This window comes from Saimiri boliviensis, chromosome 11 (assembly GCF_048565385.1).
Source record: "Saimiri boliviensis isolate mSaiBol1 chromosome 11, mSaiBol1.pri, whole genome shotgun sequence".
In the NCBI taxonomy this organism is placed as follows: domain Eukaryota; kingdom Metazoa; phylum Chordata; class Mammalia; order Primates; family Cebidae; genus Saimiri; species Saimiri boliviensis.
In genome coordinates, this window is record NC_133459.1 from 112,775,055 (window position 1) to 112,802,643 (window position 27,589).

General features: G+C 36.1%; 1 protein-coding gene across 1 annotated transcript in view; it reads left to right on the forward strand.

Moving 5' to 3' along the window:
* Nucleotides 1–27,589, forward strand: part of DPYD (dihydropyrimidine dehydrogenase) — an 856,217-nt gene that overhangs the window by 572,947 nt on the left and 255,681 nt on the right. The window contains exon 16 of the mRNA XM_039460876.2: nt 6,773–6,856. Coding sequence (XP_039316810.1) covers nt 6,773–6,856 — 84 coding nt within the window. The remainder of the gene's footprint in view (nt 1–6,772; nt 6,857–27,589) is intronic.

Consider the following 27,589-nt stretch of genomic DNA (forward strand, 5'->3'; position numbering starts at 1 on the left):
GTTTGGCTAATAATGTGATGTGATGGTGTGTACTATACCTTAAGTTTATAAAACCCTTTTATGGCAGATTAATTATTGAATTACACGGTAAAGAGTTGAGGAAACCTGCTGTCAGCTTTTTACTACTTTATATGAAACAGAAATGATACATATAGAACAGTAGAACTTTAGAATGCACATGTGTTTCACATCATCTTGTATATACTTCAGCCTGGTTTAAATTTTTCAGTGCTTTGAGCACCAGAAAGAAGTTTGTACTGCTTAGTGTCAAATCAGTAGCATTGTTAGAATCTGCTTAGTTTTCTTGGTCCAGGTATTTGATCACAGGCTCTCTTGCTCTTCTGGAACCACAGTAGCCTACTCCAATTCTATACAAAAAAAGATTTGTGAAACACCTACTATATATAAAGTCCCTGGCCAGCCAAAACAAAGGTGAATATAGGGAGCAATCAGATATAAGCCATTACTGAAGGTCCACAATATTTGCTTGTAAATAGATCTTTAATACAGTAGTAGATCTTGAATCCATTTATTTCTTAATTTGTAATTAACCTTGAAAATACAGCCTGAGTCAAAGTTACTGTGAAAAAGCTTTATTGAAGTATACAGTCTCATAGAAGTAAGACTGAGGAAGAACAGAAAAATGAGATGGAGAGAAGGGAAAACAAGTGCAATATGGTGCATTCCAGAGCTGGCCACGACTTCACAAGGAAAGGAAGCCAACTGCTCAGTCATATGGGAAGGGAATAGCACATCATCCCACAAGGCGATAGACTCACCCATTCTCTCATCACTTTCTAGGAAAGGAAGTGAAAGGAATGAGTCTACTGGCTTCTTCAGTCTCCTCTCGCTGGTCCCAATTCACTCCATAGGGTTTTACTTGCCTCTGCACTTTTCAGTTGTATGCCCTGCCCCTTCAGGGAAGCTGCTAGGGAAGCCAGATTTTATAACATGAGGTGTGATGCTTCATATAAACTCAGAATTGTAGGCAAAGGCCATAGCTTCCTGATCAGGCCTGGGCACTGGTGCTCCTGGAGCTCTCACTATGACAGGCTCAGTGGAGGTTGTAACACAGCCCAGCTCTGATCTGCAGGGAGTGTGCGAGAGCAGACGATTACTATAGAAGATGTGAAGATCGCAACAGGGACTGGGGCTCCCCTTTGAACCAGTGGCAAAAGCCTGGGTGACAAGAAGGGCCATCAAGTTTGAGGAAGCTTATAATTGGCTGGGGCCCAATATCCATCATTACCATTCTAATCCAAGTTATCTACAGTAGCTCCACTAATCTTCTCGCCCTCAACCAATCCAAATTCTTTTTGTTTTTCCTGATTTCAGAACCCTTAACTTGACCATTAAGTGCTACTTGGTCTCGCCTCTGCCTGCCTCTCCTCAGTGTCCCTGTGGGTCTGTTCTCAGCATTCCAGATCCCACTGCCTTCTTTTCCTCCTCCAACACGTTCCCAACTCAGAGCATTTGCTGTTCCCTTGGCCTGGAATATTCTCTCTTCCTCAGCCCTGAGCTTCTGGGTCTGTAAGTTAAACCTCCCCATCTTCAGAGGCCAGTTGACCAGATAGTTAATGAAGCTTAAGCTTCAGGGCATTTACCTGCATAGGCTACTTCCAAGTCCCTATACCTAACTCTGTGTTTACAATTTTTAATTAATTTTTTTTTCCTTAGAGAGGGTTTTCCAAATTATTTAAGCATCAGGCTCCCCAAAATCTGGATCTACCTCTGTCTGTGCTTTTCCTCTGTAGTATATAATAAAATGGTGATTAACAGTTGTGTGATTAGCCATTACTAATAGTTCCTCTGTTCCTCTTGTTAGAAAGCAAGTTCCATGGGGGTTGAGACCCCTGTCTAGTTCACTACTTAACCCTCAATTCCAATCACAAGGCTTTGTCTACCAGCAGATATTTGTTGAATGAAGTAAAAAAGAAGTATGCAGTTCGAGTATTGCCATGTGGCAAACAAAAAGGAAGCTATTACACAATAAATGGGAAGAATTGTATTTTATTTGGCACCCATGAACTTGAATTGATTAAAATCCAGTGATGAAGATTTTAAGCAGGTACCTGTGAGGGATTGCCAAGGTTCTGACCACTTTCAGTAGGAAGAGACAGTGAAGCTCCAGTGGAAAGGCACAAGCACTAAAACCAAGTGACCGTACTGTTCCTAGCATGGCAAAAATAAAACACTAACAAGCCAGGTTCTTATCATTTTTTACCTGAATCTGGGCAGCAATATGTTCTGAATTAAATAGCTGTGAGAGTTAACAGTCTCAAATAGGTTGAGATTTAAAAAAAAAAAAAAAAAAAAAACAGAGGCACATTACAGAAATATGTAGGACCACTTGGATTTAAGTCTTTGAACAGGGACAGTAAACAGGACAGAATGGAATCACAGGAAAAAGACATGCAGCTGGAGATGAGAAATAGTAAGTGATTTTATGACCAGTGGATCCCAAGCCAGTAGAGTGTTTTACCTGTCTCAGGTCTGTATCAGGTTGGTTTAAGAGCCCAGAGAACTTTTAACTCCAGTTTTGGATAGTTGAGACTAGACGATAGCATTGCTACTTAGAAAGTCATCTGACCCCACGTATTCATTTAACAGAAGAAATTTAGAGGGAATCCAGTAACTGTGGCTTTCATGTCCTGCTACAGTATACTGTCCTCACCCTACTTCAGCTCTGATGTCCTTTGCCAGCCCTATCACCCTTGGAAATCTTCCCTTCCCACTTGGGCCATGATACACCACACCATGCCACTGACCATGTAGATGTCCTTCTGGCTCTGCTCTGCGTAGGCTATGACAACGCACACTGAGCCCTCATGACTCCTCCTCAAATGCTCAGGATCACCTGACTTGCTCTGCCCTGACCAATGACTAGAGCTGTATTGATGAGGAAGCTAAAGGAAAGAAAGGAAGAAGTAAGGAAAGAAGGGGAAGAGAAAGGAAGAGCGCTTTGTACCTGATTTTGCTCTATATGTTGCACAGGGTTTGTGGTTTTGTCACCTTAGTTTCTCTGGGTGTTTTTATAAAGAGATTCAGAGAATTCTAAAAAGTATACAACTGCCATATTCCAAGAATTTTTCAGGATAGTTTACTTTTCCTTTTTCTCCTGAGGTTTAGGCAATGTAGGACCAGGTGAGTTATCTAAAATCATTTTCATATCAAGGCAGAGGTCTAGTTGGATGGATAGGTAAGCATTTAGATGGACAGATAGATAAGTGATAGGTAGATAAAGTATTTAGATAGATAGTATATACCTTTATAGTATTTACCACCTTCCAGAAGTCATTTACTTTCATCAAATTTAATTTTCATCACTTTTCCTCAAACTTTCATATATGTTAAAGCTCTTATTTTTCTTTTCAGTTTACTTAAAACTGTAAAAAATAAACTTTCTTTTTTGGTACTTCTCATTTCCTGTATTAGCCTTGGAAACATTTAAAAATACATCTCCCTAGAACTCTTCTGTGCAAATATCAAATTTATTTATACCTTATAACCACAACTCTATGACTTAGTATAATTTTTTTTTACATTTTTACTTCTAATTTTTAACTTTTTTTTGGAGTTCTAACTTACCACTGACTTGATATTTTTCTTGTTTTTTGGCAGAGTGGGGAAGCTAAGGCCAAAAGTGAAATAATATGTTCAAATGCACACAGCTAGGATACATTAAAAGTGGGATTCAAACCCATGGTTTGGCTCAGAGCCCACAACATTTATATATATATATATATAGTATATATATATATATATATATATATATATATATATATATAGTATATATATATATATAGAGAGAGAGAGAGTATATATATATATATACTGTACGTCATATAGATGGATGATAAATAGATAATGTAGGAAATTAAAAATAGTGTTTTTCCTATGCCACTGCCATCACTAGGATATTTCATTTTATAACCATTTAGGTGAGGTAGAATAAACTCTGGGTAAGCGGCTAAACTAAAAACTTGTGACTAACAAGAATCAGAATGCATGCCCAATTTCAGTTAATTTAACATTTCATGCTAATTCAGCAATTAAGGCTTTTTGAATGGTTAGAGTTGCTTGGAAATGGAATTAACTGCCTTTTAAGGTAGTGTGCATCCTGAGACAGGAATGTTCAAGCAGAGGCCACATGAATGTTCCTGTTCTCTTGGTGTCACCTTGAATAGCATTGTCTGTTTTTGAGGCTTAGATGCACATTTCAAAGGCCTTTCCAGGTGTGTTTGGTGAGTAGGTATTTTTGTGTGTGTGTGTATATATATATATATATATAATATTGGGGAAATTGTAATAATTAGTCATTGAAAAAACTTTATATTGGACAGGTGATTTTAAAATATTTTAACTTTTACTTCAAACTTAGAAGCTGTAAAGATATCGAGCTGTTATGTTTTTCCTGACACATTATGACAACTCCAGCCATAAAATAAGTGATTTGTAGTAAATTATAATAGTGAGTACAAACGCATGCTCTGAACTCAAAATGCTTGGGTTTAAGACCCTATTATTAACTAGAAGCTGTGGGATGTTGGATACATCACTTGAACTCTTTATGTCTCAGTTGTATCAATTGTAAAGGAGGAATAATGATTTGTCCTACTTCTTAGAGTTTCTGTGAGGATAAATTAAGATAAAACATACAAAGGACATAGTAAAGTATCTGGCATATTGTAAATGGTCAATTAATGTTAGCTATTATTATCTAATATGGTAGCTAGGTGTAAGTTTCAAATGAAATATGCATAATGTAAATATGTATACAATTAACATGCAAAGCTTATCTAATCCAAAATGAGGTTGAATTGATTTGCTATTAATTGCTGCATTTCAGTTAAATAGAGAAGTCTAAAGGAAATATTTGAACTAACTGGGAAATAAGAAACATGTTATATTGTATATATTTGCACTGTACAATCCTTTCATTAAGCTCGTAATTACTGCATGGCGTAGTTTTGAGACAGGTCATATTATCCACAGTTGACACTTGAGCAACTGGAGACAAAGAAGATTGACTGACTTGTCCAAATCATTCCCAATTCCTTAGCTACAGGCTAGGATTAGAACTCAGGGTTCAGCAGGCCATGCTCATACATGCTCACTACCAAACCATCAAGGAAAGAATTGCATGGTTTTCAGCAATTCTCAAATAACATGAAGCCTTTTAAAATTGGATTAGGAAGGCAAAACCATAGTGAAACCATGTTAAAAAAACAGGCTCAGTGATCAAATGGACTTTAACAAATGTGCAGAAGAAGAACCAGACTCCCCAATGAATAAAGATAGGCAAGAAAATCAAAACCAAGAAATAGCTAACTGGAGTTTGTAAGTCTGTTGAAGTCCTACTTAAAATTTATAAGGAAGGAAAAAAATAGGCTAAAATCTTAAACAATTAGGAAGGAAAGAGAAAAACGAACAACTATTGGCCTAAAGAAAGGTCTGGTGTACTTAGAAAGTAGTGAACTGTTTTTTAAGCCTTTTCATGTGATAAACCTGTTAAAATACTGTTGTAACCAATTCAAGCTTCTAGTTGGCCTTACTGAAAAATAAACTGTGGCACTGGAAAAATCATAGAAGTTATTTGAAAAAGTTATTAAAAGAATATAAAACTTGAATCAGTTAGTTTCTTCCTCCATACCTAAAATTACGATACTAACTTTTTTGGAGACAGACTTTTCTGTCTCCCAGACAGACTTTTTGGAGACAGACTTTTCTGTCTCCCAGTTACTTGCCACCTCTCTCTCCCAGGTTCAAGCAATTCTCCTGCCTCAGCCTCCCAGGTAGCTGGGATTAGAGGCATACACTGCCACGCCTGGCTAATCTTTTGTATTTTAATAGTGATTGGGTTTCACTGTGTTGCCCAGGCTGGTCTCCAACTCCTGAGCTCAGGCAGTCTGCCTGTCTCGGCCTCCCAAAGTGCTGGGATTACAAGTGTGGGCCACACTGCACCCTGCCACTATAATAACTTTTAAAAGTGTTTTGTTTATCCTTTAAGTTCTTCACAGAAGACTTCTCACGAATTCTAAGATTCTCAAAGTGTTCTAAGAATACTTAGAATGAATTATGTTGTTTATTTTTACAAGATCCATTTGTATACTAAGGAATTAATGATTAAAATAGGAAGGATTTTTATTAAGTAATTAAGACAAAGCTATCAGTAATTCCAATTTCTTAGATGGACTGTTTTAAATATAATAATGTTGGTTTTCAGTTAAAAATATTTTAAATTTTGCTTGTTCATTCTAGCTAGCCTACTACATTTGTCTTTGTATGCCTACTGCCACTCCCACTATCAATTATCCATAATTAGTAAGATTTGTGTCCATAAAAAATAGAAGCTGTTTAGGAAAGAATAAATATGATGTCAAACCAATCTCAGTTACAATCTCTACTGTGTCACCTAATAACCAAGCTTGTCATTTAACCTCCCTGTGCTTCAGTTCATGTGCCTATAAAATTGGTATTATAATAATACAAAGATTATGAGAATTAGAGGTAACAAATATAAAGCATGTAAAGCAGTGAGTGGCCCCTTATAAGCACTCAGTAAATATTGGTTGTGTGATTCTTGTGATGGTGTTGGTTGTTATATAAACCTTAATTTGAGAGAGTTAGAATATGCCTCACAAGAGAGCTGTGATGCAGAAAACAGAATAGTTAACACTTGACAGATAGGACTTTTGTTATCAGTGGTGAAAGTCTATTAGTATATAAATAAAGCTTTGCATTTTCTTTCATTTTCCTTTCTTATTTAAAGGATTCTGGAGCAGATGCCCTGGAGTTAAATTTATCATGTCCACATGGCATGGGAGAAAGAGGAATGGGCCTGGCCTGTGGGCAGGTAAGGACCTTGACAGCTGCCACTAAGTATATCAGTGTGACATAACAGGCCCCCATATGGATAGTTACTATACCTTAGGCAAGGAGATGCATGGATCAGATGACTGGCTAGAGACTTCGAGGTCTGCATTGTTTAAATATTTAGTGCTTAAAAAGTGGAAAATGAGGGAAGCTGAAATTATAACAACTGTTTAGTTTTATTGAGGAAAATATCACATTATGTGCTTGACAGGAAGTAATATCATAACAAATAGTTTTTTAAAGTGCTGAAGCAGAATTAGCTGATTTCAAATGCAGTGTTCTTTATTCATTCCTGATGCCGATCCAGTTTCCCTGGAGCAATATGGTGTACAAAATGCATTGTTCGTAGTGATTTTGTAGTAAATGGGGCACAGCACAAATTGCATTTTACATTTTTTAGCATATGATCATTATTCACTAACTGTGTTTGGGGAGTTGCAAAAAGACTTTGATGCTATTTTTATTTTTGGATGCAATAAATGGAACCTTCATTCTAAATACTTTCAAAGCCTAATGAACAAAATGTGAAATAATATGTTAATATATAGAAAACACTACATCTTTATGTAACTAGTTATAATGTTGGATGTTAAGGAGCACTGTAAAAACTTAATGCTAAAAAGGTGAGTATTTTGCATCTCAAAGTTTAGCTTTTAAGTCCAGAAGGAAATGGTGTGAATTAAATAGTATGAAATGTAGTAATTTCTGACAGATTTTCTAGTCCTGGAAAGTTTACTTTTATCTCCACCTCTGGCACAGGGCCTTGTACTCAGTAGGTGCCCAGCTTTTTTTTTTTTTTTTTTCTCCAGTCATCAAATTGATTTAAATTACACTCAGAGGCCTTTAATTTGGGAGGGTAGACATTTCTTGTTATTCAAATGAACATAGTTTGCTGTCTTTGTTTTAGCATTCAGCAAGAATTTTAAAGTACTTTGTAAATATTTAACGCGCAGAATAGATTTGTGACTTAAGGAGAAAACCACTTTTATGTAACAGCAAGAAAGGAGAGGCTAGTCAAATATTTTTCAAGTATATTCTCTGTTACACTCACAACAGGTTGCCCAGAAGATCGGTAAGTATAACATATGATAACAGAACCAAAACTCAGAATTACTCAGTATGGGCAAAATATCATGATATCAAATCATGACTTTTATGAGTCACATGATTAGATAATAGCATGTTAAGATGAGTAATGTGATTAAAAGGAGAAGGATTCCTTAAAGGACACTTGGAATGGGGGCTGAGTTAGTATTCTTTTCCCATCTCAAGGTTGTCCTTCCACTCATTTCACAGTCTCAGTATCTTGGAATCAAGATATTTTTTACTTACATAGATAAAAACAGCTATGGAGAATTTAGATCTATTGATTGCTTTGTTAGAGCATAATACAATTCAATATTTATCCCTTGCCACAAATATGACAGTTATTTTTAAAATATTGCCCTAGTCCCACCTGAGTTTATTTTTTTGGAGTAGAATTTTGCTATATGAGCACATCTGAATTTGCTCAGTCATTAAGTGTCTTAGGTGTATCCTTTCTAGAGCATTATTTAGCCATATAAAGTTTTGCACAGCCTTTGGCTGAATGAGAATGCCAGATGCTAAAACTTTGCAGTCAGAAATATCATTAAGATTTCTAAAAACTATTGGAAAATGCATGTTCCAAAAACCATGATATCTTGGCTGAAGAAAATTTAGGAACATTTCCACTTCACTTATTAGTTATAATCTCTAAAACTGAAACCAATTCTTCCTGTCAGCCAAGTTTAGAAATTTTCTTTTGAATGATATTCTCTTGTAAATTATATAATTGAAGAATAAAGCTAATTTAATCATTTTTGTTCCAACATATTTTAAATGATTGCTCTGCCTGAGGACACATGAATGTTCCATATTTTAAATAAAGGGAAGGCAGAATATTAGTGCATTTAAAAAAATGCTTCTCCGTGACTGACTTTCTCAAGTGGGCACAAACACATTCGGGCAAAATTTGCCTTTTCCTCTGGTTCCTTTTACCCCTTCTCTGCCTCCTGTTCCCATTGTTTCTCCCTTTACCTCCCTAAGTTCCAAAGTCTTGAACACTCGCCAATTGGTGTGATGGAGAATTTATACTCAGTGTTGGGGGACTGAAGAGTCATTCTAGTCCCCCTTCCCCATTGCTATGTGATCTTGCATTTCATTTGTTGAAAACTTACTATGTGCCAAGCCCAGAGCTGCATGCATGGTCAGAGCCTAATCAATGTGTGCTTCATGAATTAGACATGCTATTGGTTCCATGGCGAAAATATTTATCTGCCAGAGAAACTTTCTTGTTGAGTACACATTCATCTCTAAATACCTGATTTTCTTCTCCTTTACCTCAAATATTTTCTCACAAATATTTAATAAGTGAAAAATGCTGTCTCTGTACCTAAGTAATTTACCTTTGTGTAATCAACATTGTATAGATCTAACACTGATATATACACAAATATATTTACAAGCATATATATGTGTATATATACATATACACACACACACATACACAAAATAAGTGACTAAAATCATGAAATTTATGAAGAGGGAAGGCCATAATCTGTACTCTACAACATATAAGTTACATATTTATTTATGAAATTTATAGAGTCTCAAGCTGACCTTGGGAAATTGCATTGTGTATTCCTGCAAAACAAAGGTTCGTATCAAATCTTAAAATGCCTCAGCTTGCTAAGTGCTTAAAAGTAGTCTCATGTATTTTTTCCATCAGCCATCTGTGTCACCTTGATCAGTCTACTTCAGGCATCCCCAAACTTTTTACACAGGGGGCCAGTTCACTGTCCCTGAGACCATTGGAGGGCCTCCACATACTATGCTCCTCTCGCTGACCACCAATGAAAGAGGTGCCCCTTCCTGAAGTGCGGCAGGGGGCCGGACAAATGGCCTCAGCGGGCCGCAGTTTGGGGACACCTGATCTACTTACTCTCCTGAAGCATAAGTTTCCATCTCTAACATATGGAATTTGAACTAAATGATCTCTAAATCTCCTTCCAACTTTGATATTCTGTTAATGTTAACATTAAAAATAGCAGGCTACTGCTATTTTTAAACTACCCTTAAAGAGTGTTGTTAAAACAAAAACAACTAAAGAAATAAACAAATGCGTATTTATGATGCTCTTTTTAAAAAATTTTTACTTTAAGTTCTGGGATACATGTGCAGAACCTGCAGGTTTGTTACATAGATATACATGTGCCATGTGGTTTGCTGCACCGATCAACCTGTCGTCTAGGTTTTAAGCCCCGCATTCATTAGGTATTTGTCCTAATGCTCTCACCCCACCTGCCTCCACTCCCCAACAGGCCCAGGTGTGTGATGTTCCCCTCCCTCTGTCCATTGTTCAACTCCCACTTATGAGTGAGAACATGTGGTGTTTGGTTTTCTGTTCCTGTGTCAGTTTGCTTAGAATAATGGCTTCCAGCTTCCTCCATGTCCCTGCAAACTCATTGCTTTTTATAGCTGCATAGTGTTCCATAGTGTATATTGTGAAAGACAGTGTGGTGATTCCTCAAGAATCTAAACCAGGAATACCATTTGACCCAGCAATCCCATTACCCAGTTTATACCCAAAGGATTATAAATCATTTACTATAAAGACACTTGCACATACGTGTTTATTGCAGCCCTATTTACAATAGCAAAGACTTGGAATCAACCTGCATGCCAATCAATGATAGACTGGTTAAAGAAAACACGTTGCTTTTTTTAAAAAAACTTTAATACTTTAATGTTTAAGAAACACTTTAATATTTCCTTAGCCTGCATTAAGGCAGTCTTTTACTTACGTGATTCTTGTTTTTACTAATGCTGATCCTAACTAATGTTGCTCACTTTTTGGTATATTTTACTTTGATGAATGAGAATCTAAGCAGCAGTTGCTCAAAAAAGTTATGATTAGTTAAGCAGACATCTTGTACTTAAAGTGGCTAACATAGAAACCTTGGTCTTTGGTACTAGAGCGAGCCTGCACTTCCATTTTAGTTAATGGTGTCAAAATAAGCCTGATGCTCAAGAAAAGGTGAAAATATCATTCAGTTTTGGTTGTGCTCATTCCAAAGAGTTGAAGTTGTATTGTGGCATGAAAAATAAAATACGACTCTTCTTCCTTTCCCTCCCAACAACCCTCTGAAGCTGGTTGAGTTTTTATTCCGTTTTTCACATAATGGAGCCCCTCGAGTTTCCCAGGTCAGAGATCTGGTCAGTGGCTTCCAGATCTGCACTTTGATTTAAAATAAGCCTGAATAAATGGGAGTTGTCTAGAACAGTTCCTAATAAGTAGGTATTTCAATATCAGTGTTAAGTATCCATATAATTAACTAAAAATTAAGCGCAGGATTATGTAAGCTCTAAAGTGTTTTATACTTCTATTTCTTTTCTCTAAATATATGAAAGCACAAGCAAACCTGAATCCACTCTTTAGGTTCTGTCTCCTGGGACTAAAGGTACTTCTCTGGTCTCTTGCTATTCAGATTTAAAGTTGTCTACATGCAATTTATATAAATCCATTTTCTGTAACAGCAAGTTACTTAATAAATGTAATTGAATTATAACCAATTCTGTAAAATCCAGCCCAAATGACACTTCTTCGAGATCTTCCCCTTTTCCTGATTCCTGCGTGGTCCTACCACATTGAGTGCTCACCCTCTTTTAGCCTACTAAAATTATATTAAATTTTTTTATTTCCATCCTTCTTACCCAGGCTAGTACTGAATAGAACTTGACTAGGCCTTTGTGTTGCGGTTGTTGTGTTTTAGAAATTATTGGCAACAATAGGTGTCAAAAAGATCCTATTATTTCTGTTGAAATAATGACGAGATATGGCCTTCCTTGGCCTGCGTTGTCACACAGCAATGAGAAGGTAGACCTTAATTTAGGCTTCTCTGACATTGTTTCTGGTACATGTAAATAGTAGCAAACATTTGAGTAAGAATAAGTGCTCGCTCATTCTCAAACATGAATTGGACCAGTGTATGTCTTTCTGATTCACCTTTAAATATCAAACCAATCTTTCCTAGGAGTTTTACTCTGAGTTCCTGACATTGTAGTCTTTGGGCTGCCTTCTTTGGCCAGCAGTACCTTTAATTCTTAGACCCTCCATCAGCTATCAAAAGAAAAATAGTTGGCCAGGCACAGTTGCTCATGCCTGTAATCCCAGCACTTTGGGAGGCCAAGGTGGGCGGATCACAAGGTCAGGAGTTTGAGACCATCCTGGCCAATATGATGAAACACGATCTCTACTAAAAATATAAAAATTAGCTAAGCATGGTGGCACGGGCCTGTGGTCCCAGCCACTAAGGAGGCTGAGGCGGAAGAATCACTTGAAACCAGGAGGCAGAGATTGCAGCGAGCCAAGATTGTGCCACTGCACTCCAGCCTTGCAACAGAGCAAGACTCTGTCTGAAAAAAAAAAGAAAAGAAAAAGGCAAATAGTTGCCTGGGAGTTGTAAGTGAAGTGAGATATGTGGTAAGAGACCCTGCCTTCCTATTTTATGTTTCATATGGCAATAAAGAAGACAAGATGCAGCATGCTCCACAGGACCTCTCAATACTAGTCATGTAATCCTCTTGGAATGATTTTCTTTTTCCTACCATCATAAAACCTGAAGCAGTTTACTTATTTTTCTTGAGTTGACGATGGGGCATAGTGAAGCACAGAATTATGTGGCTGAGAAGAATCCTAAAGATTTTCCAATTCATCTCCCTTATATATAAGACAGGAATTAAGGTTCAGAAAATTGCCTCATCTGCCTTAGCCTAAAGTAGCCAACTAGCAAGTCCCACAGCTTTAGTGCCTTTGTTACTGACCCCTGTCTGGTGCTTTGTGCAATATTCCCAACTGTGATTTAGCTGTATAAAAGTCTCTAATCAAACTGCTCTGGCTACTCCTGATTACACCCTTTTGCATACAATTATTATTCCTTCTGATGGAATTTATACCTTTTCAGCTGAAATTATCCAAACGGAAATCCCCTCTCTAATTCTATTTCAAATGACATTCTAATTCATGAGCTGGTTATATATTATCAGTCAACCAAACTTTTCATGAGGAAGGAAGAAGACTATATGCAAAAGGGTTTAAAGGTAGAAACCCAGTGCATACTCCCATTTGACTCTGTAGTGACCTAGAGTTTGAATCATTGTCAATGAATTTGATTTCTTTACCTAACAGTTCCAAGAGGCTACAAAGATGTTGTTTCCCTAGCCCTTCTTGGATTCCAATTGTTAGTGGTTTGAAAGCCTTCATTGTAGCTATGATTGCTAAAGCGTGCACATCTATTTAATGTACAATCATTCAGTAATGATTTCTTTGGATAGAAAGTTCCAAAATGATACTATAATCAGAGGGAAGACTGCTGTAGCTTCACAGGCAGAGTAAGGACTTGAACAAAGATGGCAATACCACTGTTATCATCTGTTATATCTTGCCACCTCACAGTCCCCTTCCTATGTTTAATCGTATTGTTCAATTCTACGCATAGAATTTGTAAATACTAGACTGTTCAGCTCAAACAGTCCGAACATTAGTTTTGTCATCAGGGAGACATATGAAGTCCTGCTTTCATGATGATTTAGCTAAGCAAGAATAAAAGGTTTAAAAGTGGTAAACCTTAAAATTGATCTTAAAAGATTATTACTCCAAATATCACCCAAAGCAATACTTTGATAATTCCCTTACGATCTGTTCTATGTTCAGACTTAATTTGCACAAAACTGTATGTTTATTTAAACAAAGAAAAGAGAGCCTTGTTTCTATTTCAACATGCCAACATTTTTTCATTAGACATTAACCACAGATTATTACTCTTACCCTTGCCAGAAAGCAGACGTCTGTCATCAGAAAGACAATCCAAACCAAGTGTGAGGACCACAGTACCCTAGATGTGCTAGAATTTACCCTGGGAAATAAAGTCGTCCTCCAGCAGCTGGGTTAACACACCCTCTGTCTCATATGCGATGCATTGTCCAGGGAGCAATGGCCACAGCCCTGCTTGGATCAGACCCCCGTAGGTGTCTGCGGAGGAGACAATATGAAGACATTTTTTTTAAAGCCAAAACAGCTGAGAAGTCATATTTCCCTTATTTCCAAGAATTGAAACTCAGGAGTTCGGGAGTATAAGAAATCCAAAAGATTAGGGAAAGGAATGTGGGAACCCCAGCAGTTGTAAAATACAATACACTGAAGCCACAGTAGCCTCCCTGGCATCTCATGGGGAATCTAAGGTAAAGGTCACTGCTGAGTTCCGTTCACTTTTTGTTACTGATTAGTTATGTGCCTCTGAGACATCATCTGCAGGTTCTTGATTCTTCTCCTTCATTTTGACTTCAGCCATTATGAGATATGTATGTAGAGAAGTGCCACATTGTCCTGAATGTGATGTTTAGTTATGCTGTAATCATCATGGACACATGTAGGTTTGGACTAGAGAGTTGGAACTCCAGGCCTATGATTTGACTGGATAAGTATGGGATAGACTAGGTTGGTCTCAGTGTGATGAGCCCCTAAGACATCACTTTTATAGGTTTGGAAATCACTGCATTGTGAAATAACATAGTTCCATGAAGAAACATGAGAAATGGCTGCATGGTATAAGATTCTGCAAAAGTGACTAAAATCTGATGTTAGCCATATACATTGAATTTATCCTATTTTATTTTCCTCATAGTATTACCACTTTCGAAGTTCTTTAAAATAAATTATCAATTTGTTTATGAGAAAAACTATCTCTAATCAAAAAGAAATATTTGCTTTATACTATATTATGTTGCCCAACTTTTTATTTGATTCTAATTCTCAGCCATTTGCATAGACATGGGTGCTTACATAACTATATAAACTACAGGAGATCTGTAAGAGACATTCATACAAATGCTCATATTTTGCCTACAGCTGCTTCTCTATGAGTTTTTCAGTTATAGGTATTAATGTTGGCTAATGATACAAACATTTTTGCTTATTTTAAAAATTAGAATTTTTTAGTAGAAAGCGACACCATTTAAATCTAGCTGAATTATCAGTTCTGGGTCAGGAAATATTGTTGTCTTCATGTAGGCCAACCATTATCTGGCAGTTAAAAACATCATATGTAGGCCAGGCAAGGTGGCTCATGCCTGTATCCCAGTACTTTGCGGGGGCCAATGTGGCAGATTGCTTGAGCTAAGGAGTTTGAGACCAGCCTGGGCAACATGGCTAAAAATACAAAAAAAAAACAAAAACAAAAACAAAACAAAACAAAACAAAAAAAAACAAATGTGGTGGTGTGTGCCTGTGGTTCCAGCTACTTGGGGGGTGAGGTGGGAGAATCACTTGAGCCTGGGATTTGGAGCTTGCAGTGAACGGAGATCACACAACTGTACTCCAGCCTGGTAATTGCTACAGGAAAAACAGCTTTGTAATTTTTAACTTATTTTGGTTTTTATTGTTCTCATCATTTGTTCTATTCGAGAAATAAGCCTCAGAAATATTTTTTTTAAGTTTAAAAAAAAATCACCCTCAAATATTTGTTCACATCACAGTGAATTTGAGAAATATAGCAGAATTCCCTATACATTTGTTGACTATAGCATAAGGATGAACTAAAAATGTCATAAAGGGAGATAGAGACAGAGGTGAGGTTGAGGAGAGGGTATGGTCTTAGTCCATAATTTCATAAAGAGTTCAGATAGTGTAATGTCACAGCAGAAAAACAGAGGTCATCAGGGTAGAGTAGAGACAAGGTGGGAAACCAAGATTGCTAATAAATGAATATCAACAGCCAAAAAAAAAAGGTCTATTATGAAATACAACTAGCCTAGAATATTGAAAAACTGGTGGACAAGACTGAATCATGCATTAGAAGCCACAAGACTTGGGAGTAAAGGAGACTGCATATCAGCTAAGAAGCAATATTGGACCAGAAAACTAGTAAGCACTCAGCAGCTGAGAGTAGAGGCAGCAGAGTTTAAAATAAGACAACTGAGAAGATAAGGAATAAAACAAATTAAACAAAGGCATCAGAGGCACCACTTTCACAAAGACTTTAAAATTAAGGTACTTCTACCTCAGAGAAAAATTTTCACACACTTCTGTTGAGGTAGAGTTGGTCTTTTAGGGTGCAATCAGTTTAAGGTTTCCAGTTGGGATAGGTGAGCCCTGTCAGGAAGGAGGCCTGTGGATTTGCCTGACTAGAAAAGGAGATAAGGTAAGTCAAGGAAAATAAGTTTATTAAAATTATGGCATTTTACAACTGAGGAGTATTGGTTGAAGACTGAAGTCTCTGTGGCTTTTGTCACCATCATTGGGGAAGCCATATTCTCTAAGAGCTATTACAACCCCCCAGACAAACATGAGGTGGTGCTTATTGATAATCACAGATTTTATACCACCATGAAGTCTCTCTTACATTAATTATATTGTAGAGATCTTATTGACAATTTCATTTTATAGCTAACTTTTTGTTCTCTTACCAAAAACCAGTGCAAGTATCATTATGCTTAATGAATATATGTCCTCTATAAAAAAAGTTATGTTTAAGGAGAAAGTAATTTAAAGCATGAATTACAATTTCACTCCCTTTCATATGTCTTAAACATCTTTGACTCTTTCCTCACGTTATTTGTTACTTATTTTTTCTAGGGTTGATTGCTTGAGTTTTTGGCCTTTTCTCCCTATTTGTTGCTACTTGGTCTGTTCAGCTTTGAAAGTCCTCATAGATAGGTTGCAAATTCCATTAACCTTACTGTCTGTTCATTACTCATCAGAAAAGAACATGCAGCTTTCTTTTCTTATTTATAAAATGTCTAACTCTCTATTAAATGAATGGAAAACTTTGTTGCAATTTTCCTTCCCCAACTTTTTTTCTTTTCTTGATTACACCAAAACTGTAAACAACATGGCAGCTTTGTAACTCCCATTTTTTCTGTAACTGTGTTTTGGATAACATGGAAGAAACTAATATATGAAGGTATAATAGTATCTCTTCTCTTCTAATATCTATTTCCTGTTCTTGTTTTCTCTGTTCACTCTTGATTCTGCTTCTACTTTCTATCTCCCAGGTCTCAAACTTTTAAAAAATAGCCTTTTTAATTTAGGCAAAATTGGTCCTAGAAGCCCCATAAGTACGTACTCAATCCCCAAATCGCTAAATATTTCTCCATTTTCATTTATTTAACAGATACTTAGAGTATCTACCATGAACCAAAGTTGTGTGAAATGCGGAGCATATAATAGTAATAAAACATAGACATGTTATCTGTCCTCATGGAGCTTTCTATTTAGTAGATTAGGCAGACATTGGTCAAATACCCCATAAATAAAAGAATGCAACTGAGATAATAATCAGGAAGTAGTGGTCCCTGATACTTGAAGAGCCTTTAATGTGACGTTTCTGGCCTACTTGGCAAGGTCAAGGAATCACCATTTGAATAAATGATGTTTGAGCTGAAAACTGAAACATTCATAAGTATTTTCACTAAGTGAAATGATTTGGGTGAGTGAGAACATTCTTGGCAGTGGAAGCAGCATGAGCAAAAGCCTTATGGTTGACACGAGGCACATTCTACATTCAAAGATAAGTAAGAAGAATGGAGTGTTTAGAAAGGAAGACAAAATGGAGAAGAAAACAGGTTATATGACGTAAAATCCCACACTTCAGGCTATATTAAGCATTTTAAACTTATCCAAACAGCAATGGAAGCTACTAAAAGGTATAGGGATGTGTGTGTGTGTGTGTGTGTGTGTGTGTGTGTGTGTGTGTGTATTTACACATGCATATATTTGTGTGTATGTGCAGAGGCTGTGCATATGTGTGGTGAGTAGAATGGTGATGATGGTAGGAATGATATGGCTAGCTTTTCATTTTGAGAGAATGGAGTAGAGGAGCATGAGAATGGACTTCAGAAAATCAGCTATGAATCCTTTGTAGTAGTTCAGGTAAGAAATAATAGTGGCGAATTACCTAGATCAGAAAATACGGTAGGTACAGGTAGTTGGATCTGGCATTAAAAAAAAAAAAGAAAATACAGTAGAGATACAGAGAAATGGGCATGTGAAAGATAAGGAGTAGATTCAATTCATCAGCATTTGGGGATAGGTTGGATATGGGTTTTGAGGAAGAAGCAAGTGGCAAGATAATTCTTAACTTTCTGCTGGAGGTGTAGGTGGAGGAATTATGGTGTTATAAACCAAGTTAGATATATTTATTGATGTAACTGGTTTTCTCTTCTTTGCTCCAAGACATGATGGATGACTTGTTCGTACTTACAGCAGACAAAATTTTCCATCCATCTAATAACCTGGCTTCAGAAAAATCCACAATTTCTAATTGCAAATCCTGGGGGATCTTTACCTTTCTACTCCTAAATCATCCACTAACATCTGTGATTCTTGTATTTTTGATGTGCTCTTTTCAACCCCAACCACTAGGCCCATCTTTAAAACTTTCTTTTAAGTGTCCCATTCTTGTTTTCATAAATTTAAAATCTACATGCAAAACAAAAGACTTTGTGTGCCTCAGCACAATAAAAACCATACACAATAAACTCACAGCTAACAAAATGCTAAACAGTGAAGAATTGAAATGCTTTCCTCTAAGATCTGTACCAGAATACCTGCTCTTGTCATTTCTGTTTAAAACAGTATTGGATAATGGTCAAGCTGAGAACCAAAGCAAGAAATCAATCCTGTTTACAATCAACACACACACACACACACACACACACACACACAAACAAACACAAACTAGGAATACATTTAACCAAGGAGGAAAACTACAAAACACTGATGAAAGAAATCACAAATGACACAAACGAATGGAAGAACATCCCATGCTCATGGATTTGAAGAATCAATATCATTAAAATGACCATATTTCCCAAAGCAGTTTATAGATTTAATGCAATTTCTATCAAAATGTCAATCTCATTTTTTTCACTGCTAGAAAAAACCATCCTGAAATTCACATGGAACCAAGAAAGAGCCCAAACAGCCACAAATAATTAAAAGAAAAAAGGACAAAGCTGGAGGCATTGCATTATCTGAATTCATGTTATGCTACAAGGCTATAGCACTAAGAATAGGATGGCACTGGTATAAAAATAGACACATAGGTCAATGTAACAGAATAGAGAATCGAGGAATGAAGCTGCATATCTACAGCCAACTGATCTTTGACAAAGTTAACAAAACCACACTGGGGAAAGAACATCCTGTTCAATAAATGGTGCTAGGAAAACTGGATTGCCATATGCAGATGAATGAATGTGGATCCCTGTTTCTCACCATATAGAAAAATTAGCTCAAGATGGATTAATGACTTAGCTGTAAGACCTGAAACTATAAAAATACTAGAAAAAAATTATGAAAAACTCTTTGGACATTGTCCTTGGCAAATAATTCATAACTATTTTCCTCAAAGGCAAATGTAACGAAAACAAAAATAGACAAACAGGAATTACTCAAACCAAAAAGCTTCCACACAACAAAATTAATAACAGCGTGAACAAGCAACCTTCAGAATGAGAGAAAACATTCACAAACTGTGCCTCCAGCAAAAGACCAGTATCTAGAATCAGCAAAGAACTCAAACATCTCAACAACAATGCAAAAAAACTATGAAAACCACACTAAACAAGTAAGCAAGGGACAATCACATTTTTTAGAAGACACACAAATTGCCAAAAGGCATATAAAAAAAATTCAACCTCACCAATCATCAGAAAAATGCAAATTCAAACCGTAGTGAGATACCATCTTATAGCAGTCAGAATGGCTATTACTAAAAATTCAAAAATATCAGATATTGACAAGGATGCAGAGGAAAGGGAACACTTACACATTGTTGGTGGGAAGGTAAGTTAGTACAACCTCTATGGAAAACAGTATGGAGCTTTCTTAAAGAACTAAAAGTTGAATTTCCATTTGATCTAGCAATCCCACTTCTGGGTACCTACACAAAGGAAAATAAATTACATAAAAGAAAAAGATTACCTGCACTGATATGTTTGTGGTAGCACAATTCACAATAGCAAAGATATGGAATCAAGCTAATTGTTCATAAACAGATGATTGGATTTTATACATGCATATGTATGTGTGTATATATATATATATATATATACACACACACACACGTTATACATACATGGTATATGTATATATATGTGTATATGTATATACACACACCGTGGAATACTACTCAGCCGTAAGAATGAAATCATGTCTTTTGTAGCAACATGGATGGAACTAAAAGTCATTATCTTAAGTGAAATAACTCATAAACAGGAAGTCAAATACTACATATTCTCAGTCATAAGCAAGAGCTAAATAATTTGTACACATGGACAAGGACAGTGGAAATAATAGTCATTGGAGACTCGGAAGGGTGGAAGGGTGGGAAAAGGTTAAGATATGAGAAACTACTTAATGGGTACAATATGCATTATTTGGGTGATGGCTACACACACAAAAAAAAACCAGATTTCACTGTTATGCAATATATCCATGTAACAAAACTGCATTTGTATCCCCTAAATCTATTTTTAAAAGATAGTGCTGGAAGTCCTTGCCAGACCAGTCAACAAGAGAAATAAAAGGTATGCAAATAGGAAAAGAAGGGACCTGAATAGACATTTCTTAAAAGAAGTAATACAAATGACCAATAGGCATATGAAAAAATGCTCAACATTGGTAATTGCTAGGGAAATGCAAATTAAAACCACAATGAGATATCACCCCACACCTGTCAAAATGGCTATTATTAAAAAAAAAAAAAGCAGATAACCAGTGTTGGAGAAGATTCAGAGAAAAGGGAACCCTGGCACGCTGTTGGTGGGAATATAAATTAGTGCGCCTATTATTATTGTACTGTGTAAAACTTCCCAAAAACACTAAAAATGGAATTACCATATGATCCAACAATCCTATTTCTGGGTATTTACCCAATGGATTTGAAATCAGTTTGTCAAAGAAATGTCTGCATGCCTTTCTATGTTCATTGCAGCACTGTTCACAATAGGTAACTTGCAGAATCAACCTAAGTGTCTATCAACAGATGAATGGATAAAGAAAATATTATATATATATATACATATATATATATATATATATACACACACACACACATACACACACACACACACACACACACACACACACACACTGGACTACTATTCAGCCTTAAAAAAGAAAGTAATTTAGTCATTTGCAACAATATGAGTGGACTGGAGAACATTATGTTACGTGAAAGAAGGCAGACCTAGAGAGACAAATATTGCATGTTCTCACTTTTATATGGACTCTAAAAAAATGAAATAATCTAAAAGAAAGAAACAGAAAGTAAAATGGTGGTCACCAGAGGCTTGTGGTAGGTAGAATAGGAAGAAGATGGTCAAAGAATAGGGAGGAGATGATGAAAGGATATAAAGCCTCAATTAGGAAGAATAAGGGTTTTCTTTTACTATGAAATATATCATACAGCACGGTGAATATAGTAAATAATCATTTATTGTACATATCAAAATGCTAAGAGTAAATTTCAAATGTTCTCACCACAGAAAGTAAGTATTTTAGGTAATGGATATGTTAATTAACTTGATTTCATTTTAATGAATATATTGTATTTATAAATTGTAACATCACTTGGTACCTCATAAACATACACAACTATAATTTTTCAATTATAATTAACAAATAAAAATTTAAAAGAAAGATTTTGAATATTAAACATATACCTATTATCTCTATTGAGATGATAGATTTAGATAAAGTGAAATACAGTTTCCCTTTAAGTAGTAAATAAGTATATTTTAAGGTGACTCCAATAAAAGTATAGTTATCATGATGTAAATATATCCCAAGGTAATAAATTCATAAATGAGTTTAATGGTGAATAGAAACTAAATTTATTCAGTCAGTTCCCATTGTATTCTAGGCATTGTGCCTATTTCTACACATGGGATCACATTCATTCCTCAATCAACTTTGAGAGGGAAGAAACTATATTCTCCACATGATAAATAAAGAAACTGAGGCTAAAGTGACTTGTTCCCCATTGACTCTCCAGGGATTAATGCGATTCTGGTACATGGCAGGTATTCAGTAAATAATTTGGGGACAGATTAATGAAAGAAAGAATAAGTGGATAATTGAATGAATTAACCTTTGACATAAAATGTCTTTTTGTGTCATTGGCAGTGAGAAGATCCTGAGCAGGATTGTCTTGAGTATGACCCAGGAAAGTAGTTCTCGATTTTTTTTAAGTTGAGAACTTGCATTTCAAATTAATTTTCTTCCTTCTATGACCACGGTCTATAACTTGTTCTGATTTTTTGCTATCTTTCCACCTTCAGCTATTTTAAGCTTCACATGTCTGATTTCTCCAACCTAAATATGTTTGTCCAGAATTACATACTACTTATATATGCATATTATCCACCATTCCCTGTGATCTGGACCATCTTTTTCAAAATATTTCATCTTTGGAACTCAAAAATCATTTTGCTCAAGAAAGAGCATTTTTTTGCGTTTTGCATTTTACTATAGGAGTTTGGAGGATGAAAGATGTTAAAACAGCTGACTGTGACTCCCTTTTATACATCTATTATCCTACATAAACAAGGATTGTATACAGGGATGAAAAGAGAGAGGAGAACGTGCACTGCCTAGCCCGGCCTCCTGTGGAATTAAAGGATGCACTTTTCAGCAGTCTCTATGCCTATTACCAAACAGTGAACAGTTCTGGATTACAAATGCTCTAATGTTGCCTGATGCTTTGTTGAGAGCAGGTACAACAGCTGACACTTACCCTGCTTTTTGTTTACCAGGCTCTCTCCCAAGGGCTAATTCATTTAATCCTCACCGCAGCTCTATGATATATTTACTACTATTATTCCCATTTTACAGATGAAGGAACTTAAAGTGTAAGTAACATGGCAGGGTCACACAACAAGTAAATGGCCTCATCTGGACCCCGATCCTGGCCATCTGGCTCAAGAGCCTGTGATTCTGACCCTCAGGTGTGACTGCCTCTCAAAGAATTTTAAAGAGTAATCCCTGGCCTTCTCAATCACCGAAATTATTGATAGATATCTTAATAATGCATTTCTGTTTAAAGATAGTGCTATTTGTAGAAGTTATGAAAGTTCCTCTATATAAATACTACTGGAAAGGCCAGCTTCTGGAAAATGATTGCTGAAAACGATTTGTATGGTCTTTATTTTTTTTTTTCTTGAGACTTTTAAATTTTTCTGCACCCAAAATTCATTTCTGAAGAGAAACTCTAGCATTGAAAAAAAAAAAAATCTCCAGTCATGATGAAAACAGAATGCAGTTTTCCAGTTATTAATGTTAATGGTCAAAGTCATATTTTATTTTTAAAATCCCTTTTTTGGTGTTTGATAACTTTTACATGACCCCTGCCGTAAAGGAGAGTATATGGAGTCTCAGACATTAAGAAACTGCTCTGGACAGAAGGTGATTATTTAGGAGAAGCTTTAAGAGGGGAAAATTCCCCACTGAGGTGCCTTGAGAGTTAATGCACCCTTTCTTCAAATGGTGAGAAAGCTCTAAATATGCAGTGCACCATCCAGCCCAGCTCCTCCTGCCTTTGCCTGCCATTCCGCAGCCCTGCCCCTCTACAAAGGGTAGATCATTAAGCCATCCAGGCGGTGGGGAGTATTTTCATATAGCTATTGCCCTTTATAGCAGCCTGGCAGCAAGTGACCATAATAAATTATGCACTGCTCTGTGAGACTGTGACACAATGCACTGGAGGAACAGCGGGGGTGTTAGAAAATCCATTATTTGAAATTTTTGTTTCTTTTTCTTACCAGATTCCATGCTGCTCTTTTCCTGTCATCTTGTTCCTTTTTTTCCAATCTATTGTTTTGAGGGTTTTGTGTCTGACAGTTCTTTTCTACTGCTGGTTTTGTCCTTTTTGTTACCTTGTTTCTGCCTTCGTGGGCTCCCCCACCCCGCTTGCTTGATCTTGTGTGTTCTGAGCCTTGTTCCCCTTTCTGTCATGCGTCGTTTGCCTTACTTTTCTTTCTCTTTCCGCCTTATTGTCTCATACAATACAGAAAAACAAATTCTCTTTTTGTCTGCATTCTTTTACATGGTGTTATGTAGTTGTCATTTTTCCCTTCATGAAAGGTGCACTTTACTGTATATACTATTCATTTTGGCTCCAAGAATCCCAAACACATGTCCAGAGGAGTGCCAAGGCTGATGGCAATAAAAAGCAATCAAACATCCCACAAAGTAGGGAAGGGGAAAAAAATCAAACAACCAGAAGAATAGTGTTTTTTTTCTTTTCTTTTCTTTTTTTTTTTTTTTTTTTTTTTTTTTTTTTTTTTGAGAACAGTGGAGACCTATTTCTTCCCTGTAGATCAGTTCACATAGAATCTGTGTTTTTACTATTTCAGATTATTCAATATTTTCATCTCTTTTCCAAAAGCAGTCTTTTCCAAAGTGACAACTTTTTGACATATTTCTTGTAAATCCAGCTATCTGCTCATTCTTTCATTGTTTCCCACTGATGAGTAAATCCTGAAAAGACAGTTCCACCAAGTGGAATTTAATTAATTCAGTGATTCATTTAATTCAGTAGTTACTAATTGAGCAACTATTATGTAGCAGGCATTGTGCAGATGTTAGGGACACTGGGCATCATCATTTTAGATTTCATTCAATGTTTTATACTCTTTAGTTGGTCACATCCATCTTTCCCAATTTTTCTTTCCTCTTAATGTGGACACGCCACATTGGCACTTGCTATCTGACCTCCTCCACTTTTACTTCCTTGATTCCTGTGGGTCTAGAGCTACTTCTTTTTATTTAGAGTTATTTTAGAAGGACTTCCAATTTTTCTGCTTGAAAATCTCACTGCATCATATTAGAAAGTTCAAACCTCCTTGGCAGTGAATACCCAAGAATGTGCCAGATTCTTTAATCCCATTTTTGCGTTACAGTTAATATGAAATAAAAACCATAATCCTCACCTCTGATATGGCTACAAGTTTTGTAATACTTGCAGTAGCTGAATGTAATTGGATTCATATGTATAGCTATGAACTATAAGTGGGTTACATCAAAATCTGCAATTGGATTCTTTTACAGTATTGAGTTCCTTGTTCCTTTTAAACGTTTTTCTCCACTTGCTATTATTTGCCTGACTGATTTCCTCTTTTATAAACATTCTCTTCTCTAATCCTGTTTCTCCTGAAACACTTTTGATTTTATTTCCCTATTGTGTTTGTTAATTCTCCATTTTTTTTGCTTCATTATATTGTATTCTAAGGTTAATACTGTTTTTATTTTTGTTGTAGTTATTACTTTAAATAAGAATGGCTATAGTAGCACAGAAAACTTAGTTTACTGTTTTCTACCACAGACATGATTTCTTCTATCTCTGTTTTTGTTCTTTGTCATTTTAATCTTTCGCCTTGCCCTCATATCTTTAAATTTCCAGTTCAGTGTTTCTTTTATTCCATGGTTTATTATTTTCTTTTCTTGCCACTTTTAATTCTGCACCTTACCTTTTTCCTATATCAGGCTTATTTTTAAATGAAACATTGATTCTTTTAATATCATTTTGCAAATGCCATGGGAACAACTTCTTTTATTTTTACTAATTGGGCTTTCAGAATAAACTCTCCAACTTGTCATATAGTTCATTTTAAGCACCTGCAAGAATAAGTCAGCTGCTCTGTCAGCTTCCAGATGCAGTAGAATGCTCATGTTGGATCTTACATATTTCAGGCCTCCAATTTTTAATATTTTTCTTCTCACTTTGGAGAAGAGGGAAGAACATATATAAGGAGGTATGAGATATGAAAGAGAGATAATAAACAGAAAATAAATGAGTAAATTTGATAACGGGGATACTTGCATCCTTAAAGGATGTCACAGGGAAATTATGGTGACTGAATAGGAAATAAAAAGTTCAGAAAACGTTCCAAAGATTCCTTCCTGAAGGCTGCAATTTCCTGTAGCCATTTCCATCAAACACAGTGGCTTTTCTATAAGTTCACCATATACAGTTTCATTCATTTCATTGCTAAAAGGCTCAGCCGTGGTCAGGCACTGCTCCCATTTCAGAAGTCTTTGACATGGCACACTCATTTTTAAAAGTGCACAGCATCAATCGCTGTTGAATTTCCCATTGCATTTCTATTGACAAGATTCCAGTTATAACATATAAACACTTGGGTAAATGATTATACTTTAAAGTCAGTATATAAAATAACCCTGAACAGCTCTGTCAGATGTTTTCAATTTTTTTCTGATTTTATGACTCATAGCATTATTAGTATTTGTAGCACTATTCTGGCTGTGCTTAACTAGTACCAGTTTTAATACAAAACCTGTCACCTTTAAACACAACTGCTTTAATAATAAGCTATTAATATATCAGTTAATTTATTTCACTGACCCCTGTAACCTAAACTTTCAGGTCACCTTGGATTTATCAAATGGAATGGCTGCCTACAAAAGTTCAGTCTTACATGAGGAGTAAATATAAAAATGTTACAAGCAACCCACATTCCATTACAAATTGTAAGCATAGAAAGAATGTAAGTAAATTATAAGGACTAGATTATTTTTAATATCAGTTGTATATGGTACTAAACTTCAGATTAGAAAACTGTTTAAATAAGGCATTTTGGACAAAAGCCTATGGTATGAGTATTTAATATCTTCCTCCTTACCACCTATATCCCAGCCAATGTTACAATAAAGTTTAATTGTTTTTACTTAAAAAGGAGATTTCTTTTTTTTTTTTTTTTTTAAGACAGGGTTTCACCATGTTGGTCAGGCTGGTCTTGAACTCCCAACCTCAGGTGATGTGCCCGCCTTGGCCTCCAAAGTGCTTGGATTACAGGCGTGAGCTACCACGCCCGGCCAAAAGGAGATTTCAGTGTTACTATGGCTTGCTTCCTTTTTCTTTGGTCACTTTCTTTTTCACTCCTACCTCTATCTGTTTCCAAGCCCATAAGAGTAATGGTCTTCAGCTTTGAGACTGGTTTCTCTCACTGAATATTACTTAAAATTTTCTCATAATTAACTTTATCTTTCTGTTTCTTTAATTACATATTTCTTATCTTTTTGCTTACTTAGTGTTTTTCTTGTTTGAGTCTACAGCATGATTTTTTTTTTTATTCTCTTAAAATCATTGCCACTTTCTTTAATAAGAACTTGTAGGATTGGCTCACATTGATAATAACAAATGGCTCTCATTTTTTGAAAGCTTATTGTATACCAGGAAATGGTTAATATTTGAAGTTGATTATATTATTTAATCCTCAAACAACCCTCTGAGCTAGTACTACTATTATTTCACTTTCTAGATCAGGAAACTGAGGCATAGAAAAGTAACTTGTCCAAAATTCTACAACCAGAAATTGGCCACAGATTTCCGTACTGCAGTACTGCACACTTCATCACTACTCCATAGCTTTTCGGTAAAATGACACCGGCTTATATTACTTGCTTTTCATCTTGACGTCAGAATAAGTGAGTTTCTCACTGTGTCTTTCCTTATCATGAATTCCGATGACGGCTCGGAGAGCTGAAGCAGAATTGTGTCTCTATTGGGGAAGGAGGAGTTGAATCCCACGGGGTTAACATCTGGATCAATCTTCTCCTTCCCATACCTTCTGGCCCCCTTTTGTCCACCAACTGCATGAGATTGTGTCACAC